The sequence below is a fragment of the Sinocyclocheilus grahami genome, unplaced genomic scaffold, assembly GCF_001515645.1.
Source record: "Sinocyclocheilus grahami isolate Dianchi unplaced genomic scaffold, SAMN03320097.WGS_v1.1 scaffold729.1, whole genome shotgun sequence".
Taxonomy (NCBI): Eukaryota; Metazoa; Chordata; class Actinopteri; order Cypriniformes; family Cyprinidae; genus Sinocyclocheilus; species Sinocyclocheilus grahami.
The window spans coordinates 460,925-467,545 of record NW_015505908.1 but is presented as its reverse complement, the minus strand read 5'-3'; the positions used below and the strand labels follow the sequence as shown (position 1 = coordinate 467,545).

Genomic DNA, 6,621 nt, shown 5'->3' with positions numbered 1-6,621 from the left:
TGACAAAAATGCAAGTGATTGTTGGATGTAAATTGTTATATAAGTGAGCTGCTGGGGAAAAGTTAGGCTGGAATAAAACCCCAGTGATGTAAAAATGAGTCATATATAATTATATACTGCTGACTTCAGCTGCCTGGTGCTTATATGGGTTCACCGTGTGCCCAAAGGCAGTGTGTGTGTGGTTAAGGGCTCTAAAAGAGAGGACATAAATAGAGGTGAAAATTTACAGCATCTCATTAAGACTGATGCTGAAATCTGGAACCTATTTGTCTTGATTTGTAACCTTCATTTATCCTGCAGTAACGGTCACAGAAATTTTTTTTTATCGGTTTATCGGTTGTTTTTGGTAAAAATCTGACTTAAAAGTAAATATCAAATGAAATATAAACATTATTAAGAAATGGCCCCATGAAAGTATTAGAGAAAAGAGACAAGTGATCATCTTTATCTGAGCCCTAAAATAAAATCTTTATTAAACATTTTGTACAATAATATTAAAACAAAATACAATAGATTTATAGTGAAAAAACAACAAAGGTGAGGTTAAGAAATAGTCTTGTGAAAGTATACATATTGAAGAGCAGGAAATCCCACGCTCCTTTGCTGACCCCTAAAGGCCAGTAGCGGCTTCAATCTGTGCTCATTTTGTGATGTGTCCATTCATGTTGTGCATGTCATTTAAAAACGTACAAAACATATCACGTTGTAAAACCTATTTCACAGCTCTTGTACGCAAAATCATTTAACATCCAGCATCATGATATTGTGTAACACAAGTCACTTGTGTAAGATGTTGTCAGTGTACTGCATAAAGTCTATGATTGCTTAAATAAAAAACAACAAAAGAAAATTTCAACACAAAGTCAATACAGTAAACAAACACATGTACCAAGAAATAGGGACAAAAGGGAGACCCACAAAAATAGATAAAGGCTTTATACACTCACTTTGCAAAACAAACAAATCTGAATTATCTTATATAAGCCAATATATTGTCACAAAAACATTGTTTTGTGATGTGTTTGGAATGGTACGTGATAGAGGTTCTTTGTAGTGCATCTTCAGAAATGTGTTCAATAGATGTATTTACAGTAACTCATCTGGAGTGCTTCCATCAGCAGGCTCTAAGCAGAGTCAGTACACCACACCATCTGAACAGTATTGCACTAGTATTGCACTCCTCTCTGGTAGACAGCACAGGAACTAACTATAACCGTGTAATGCACCCTATAATCTTTCTTGAACAGAATGAAATGCTGTAAAAGGCGTATTGTGCAGCATTATGATATACAAGACAGACCAGCAATGAAAGTATTAGTGCAAGTTTACTTGTTTCATCAGAAAAATCTCTTTGAGGCGGTTTCAATGGTACAAATATTTATATGCATTTTAATGCAAATATTTGCATCTGCGTTCTCGTTAGAATTCCAGGATAAATTACAAAAGTATGGAACCATGCTGGGTGAAATGCTTTGGAAAAAATAGTGTTTGAAACTTTCAAAAAACTGTCTTGACATTTGGTTTTTGGCACTAATGGTCAATAAGACATTGATTTTTCCTTCTTAAAATCAGCCTAAGACTTGACTGAAGATTTGAACTGACTGAAGCATTTAAAAACATCTCAACAAAAATAAACCCACTGCTATTATTGTTAGAATCCTTCATTCTACAAAAACCCTGTTACATTAAACAAACATTAAAACTCCTTTAAACAAATCTGCTTGAGCAAAAGTGTCTGTGATGACAAGACAAAAGTGTTATGAAAGGACAGCATATTCTTTAAGGCACAGTGATCTAGATATGTTACGGGAGTGATCATTTCAACAGCTAACAGCAAATCATAAATCCCGTTGTCACAAAAATCTGCTATTTTTAAATAGATTTAAAACGTTTTTAGTCTTTCTTTTGGTACCGACAGCATTTTTGATTGTTCAGCACTGTCCGACTACAAGTAAAGCATCAGCCCAACGGACAAAAACCATTTATGTCCTCTGGGTCATCTCTCAATCTTCAGGGTTTGGTTTTAAGTACTGTTGCCCTGTTCCTGTTCAAACAGCAGCATGGCGAGCTGAGAGCGTGATCCAAGGCTGTCCAGGGTGCTCTGCAAACACCTCAGGTAGATATCTTCACTAAGACGAGGATTGCATGGCTGGTAGCTGTATTTCTGATTCAGGGCCGGCTCCACTGCTCGGAAAACATGGAGGCCAGAGTATTTGACGAACATATCATATATATCCAGGTTCTCCAGGATCTCCTGGACATCCGAAGACATGCGCGTCCGGGTCACCATGTAGTCATTCGATCTCCTCATACGTTTTCTGCAGCTCGATCTCAGTAAAGTGTTTGTGAAGTCTGTACATCTGCTCAGGATCAGACACTGGGTGGACAGTCAATGCATTCTTAAACTGCACATTATCTTCTTTACTGGGGTCAGAATTTTTTCCCATTTCATAATAATAATACTTCTGCCCCTGAGGAAAAAAAAAAGTATGGTTAGTGAAACGTCTTCATTTAATTTGTTTGAGCATGCTTGCTACTATTTTTTTCAGTGACCTTTGCCATCATCAAGTGCTCACTTAAAGGGATAAAATGCTCACTTAAAGGGACCCAAAAATGAAAATTCTGTCATCATTTACTCACTCTCCAGTTGCTCCAAACCATTTTTTTTCTACTGAACACAAAAGCAGATATTTTGGAGAATATTGATAACCAAACAGTTGATGGTAACCATTGACTTTTATAGTATGTTCTGTCTATACAGGTTTGGAACAACTTGAGGGTGGGTAAATAATTTTTTGGTGGACTATCCCTTTAAATTTAATCTTTAAAAACACTAATAATTTAACAACACTGTTAAATGTAATCTTCAGCAAATCTGCCTAAATTCACTTGTACCATTTAAAATAATTATTTGTTTATTTTTATTCAGACAAAACAGTATAGAATTTATTGATTATCATTCATAACACTAAAATAAGTGCTGGCTTATCTGCATCAGCCAGAATTTAAATATTGGTGCATTCCTTTGGAAATCAATGTTTAGCTGAGGTTCTTGATCTCTTCTGAATGCTGGCTCCAGGTTGCAACAATTGATGTTTAAGCAAAGTAAATGCTTCCACTTTTGACCCTGCAGGAGTACTGCTCCATAAAAGGATATAGGACACACTACAATGATGTGTTGACAGACAGGAGTTGCTTTGATGACAAAGGCAGAGGTGGATTTATAACTGGATGAAATGGCAAAATGGAGACAGTACATCATGTTTAGTGTGTCTGATCCACTGACTCCCTCCCCCAGTAGCTCCACACTGACATCTAGAAATCTAATGCTCTTCTGATGGATTAATAGAGGTCTCAGTACCTGTTTCAAGAAGAGATGAGCCTGCGGACCCCAGACCCCTCCAAACAAAAGTGTGACATATGGCTCAGTCTCTGTGAGATTCAACTTTGAGCTGTGATTCTGTGTGGGCCAAAGGTGCCAAAGCTCAATAGCACAGTCACAAAGCAGACAAACATTAAAGTTTTTATTGTTAAATTATTGTCTTAAAATTCTTACGCTTATTTCTGATTAATTAATTTAAAACATTGCATGAGTCTGAATGAGTCTGCCTGAGTTGGTATGAGTCTGAAATGTGTATGGCAGTAACTTTGGTCAAGTTCTCTTCTAAACATTCTAGCATTCAAATTTTAGCAGGTGTTTATACGAGCTAAATGAAAGACCACTGTGGGAAATTATAGCATAAGAAATTATAGCATAAGAGGTTTTCAAAACAACTTAGACCTCACACTTTCTCTTTTTTGTGGTTTATGTAAGGACTGCATTAAAGGCATTTAGTCCATTTCTGGGCAAAGGCCAGTGCTATAATTTATACAGTTCAACCAGACAAAGAACTGAATACACCAGAGAATTTCCTGCATTAAAAATTAATGTTGATATTTTTGTGAATCACTTGAATCTAGCTTGCGCTCACTGTTTTAAACGGAAGCAGTTCCGGGGGAATGACATACGAGGTGAGGTCGGAAACGCACCGGAGAGATCAGAACAAAACAACGGTCAAGAATTAGAAGTACAAAACAAGGATTTGTAAAGAAGAATGTCAGAGGATTTCGATATAAGCCAAGAGGAGACTGGTTTTCCTTTGCTAAAGTAAGGAAACTTTGCTTCCTTTGCTCCTGTAAACAAACATTGGTTTTCACGAGACTCACCGGCACATGCGCAACGCTGACCTCATACGTCATCCGCCCGGAACTACTTCCAGTGTACAACTGTTGGCGCAAGCTACATTAAAGTGATTATTAAGTTTTGAATATGGATATTTTTCTTACAAAAATGCATCGATTCGCTACAGAAGGCCTTTGTTCACTCCCCACAACCGTGTGAGACACTTTTTTTTATGGATGGGCGATTTTTATTCAAGTTCTTTTGGACTGATGCATGCAACACCCGCTGAGTGCCATGAAACAGCTTAAAACATAAAGCATAACTCCGACTGGATTCATATGAAAGAAGAAAGTCATATACACCTAGGATGCCTTGGGGGTGAGTAAAACTCAGCCTAATTTTCATTTTTGGGTGAAAGTTATCGGTAGTAAATATTGGTAAGAAAACGAAAATTAACCACTCATACAGAATAGTTCTCTCTAAGATAACATCAACAACAACAATAATAATAATGTCTAAATTTGCTGCATTTAGAAACCATAAACATTCCCATAGATGTAATAAAACTGTATTACAAAATACCTAAAAATAAGAAATTAGATGATTCCCCAAAAGCACATGAAAAAAAAAATCTTTATCATGCTTCACATTTCCTGTAGTCATTTATAACTCTAGTAAAAGAAGCAAAAACAAAACAGTGCTGAACACTAGGTGTGCATTGGCCAGTGGGGTGCAGAAGCTAAGCACCTGAGCCGATTAGACCACAGTCAGAGAAAAGTGAATCTAATCTGATCAAGCTATTAAAATAACAAGAGGAAACACTAAGTTACAATTTGCACCATTCTAAACGAAATCAGTCACATAAACACGCCTGAAAAAAAGTTCTATGTATAAAATGTACAATGCTGTGAATGTCAGCATTTATAAGACAGACTGTAGTGGCCTACTTATCTTGTATTTAATAATTATTTTTAAATTGTCTGGTTAAGTGGAAGAACAAAGCTAGAGTGAGAGATGTTAAGGGATGTCTAGACATTTCTAACAGAAAATTGATGGATTATGAATTCTTGCCTTTTTTTTTTTTTTTTTTAAAGCTTGTGTATATTTTAGACTCTTTCTTGCTTACGCACTGCCGATTTCCCAGACAAGATCTGGGCAAACAGGGATCTGTGGATGCAGAAACAAAGCCACTGGCTTACATCACCTCTAACCTAGAGAGAAAGACAGGAGAACTGAAAGCTTTGAGATCCAACCTCTGTCTACGGGAGTCAGAAGAGACAGACTGCAAAATGTAAAATGTATTTCAGGTGAGAAAGGCCATGATGCCATATTACCATTGAGAAAACATTCCAAACGAGTACTGTTTTGCACTGTTTCTGTACTTGAAGATGGTGGGAAGAGCAACTAGAATGTGTCTTGAATTTAATTCCAGCAGTTACTGGCAGTGAGCGTAAAAAGCTGAACAGAGGTGAAACTTTATAGAATAGAGGTGATGTTGTGCTGACTGACAGACTAAAGCAGCAGACTGGAGATCTTCCCTTTAATTGCTGAGAACAGCAGCACATTTCAAAGGAGACATCTGAATCTTATCTTTGGTTGTTGTATACGTCTGCTGGTAAATTGAAAGGCAGTGAGATTTAGCTTCAGAGTAAGGCCCCGTATAAAGCTGTCTGTCATCAAACACCACAGGTTTACCACTGGGAGTCTGACTCTCTATCAATCAAGGCCACAGAGATGGAAATTACAGACACTGATAGCTCATTCAAATAATGTGGAGTTGAAAATATGCCAAGTATTTTTTTTTCTACAAAAGCATTTCCAATAACACCAAGTTCTAGCATCTCACATTCACAGACATTTATCTACCAAATAGGGGTGTGCGATATTGACAAAAAATGATATCTTGATATTTTATGGGATTTTATCGATAACGATAATTAGACGATATTTTGCTGAGTGTATTATTATGCTGGTACCTTAAGGACTGCCGAAGACAGCTGACTCCTAATGTTTTTAATATTCTTCATATTCTGTGTGGTGGTCAGTTCATACTGATAGAAATTAATCTTTTCCAATAAGTTTAAACTGATTTTTGCATTTTATGGGCCTTTTTACCTTTATAAAGCCATTTTTTCTAAAAGTGTCCATTATCTTTTGAGTCAAATTCTTACATTTAATCAGGGAATTAGAATAATAAGACATTTGGGCTGTTACCAAGCAAATTAAATCAACACAGAAGCTGCATCTGAAGTCACATTTAGATGTATTTACACACATGTATTTTGTTTAATGCAAGACATGAATGCATTTAACCTGCAATTACAAATGCATAAATAATGCTTTGATATATGAAACATAAAACGTTGAATACTGATATTTGAAATGATTTAAAACATGAAAAAAATCCCCCAAAAAGAAAACAAAAAGAAAAGAAAGAAAAAGACGAAATTTGAAATTAA

The 6,621-nt window shown here is 36.2% G+C and overlaps 1 protein-coding gene across 1 annotated transcript in view; it reads right to left on the bottom strand.

Annotated features, from left to right (window-relative positions):
* Positions 1 to 2,288: 2,288 nt before the first annotated feature.
* The window catches only part of LOC107560462 (chondroitin sulfate glucuronyltransferase-like), a gene marked incomplete at its 5' end in the record, with an annotated part of 8,205 nt that continues 3,872 nt past the window's right edge, over positions 2,289 to 6,621 (bottom strand). Inside the window, one exon of the mRNA XM_016244649.1 lies at positions 2,289 to 2,471. Coding sequence (XP_016100135.1) covers positions 2,295 to 2,471 — 177 coding nt within the window. The remainder of the gene's footprint in view (positions 2,472 to 6,621) is intronic.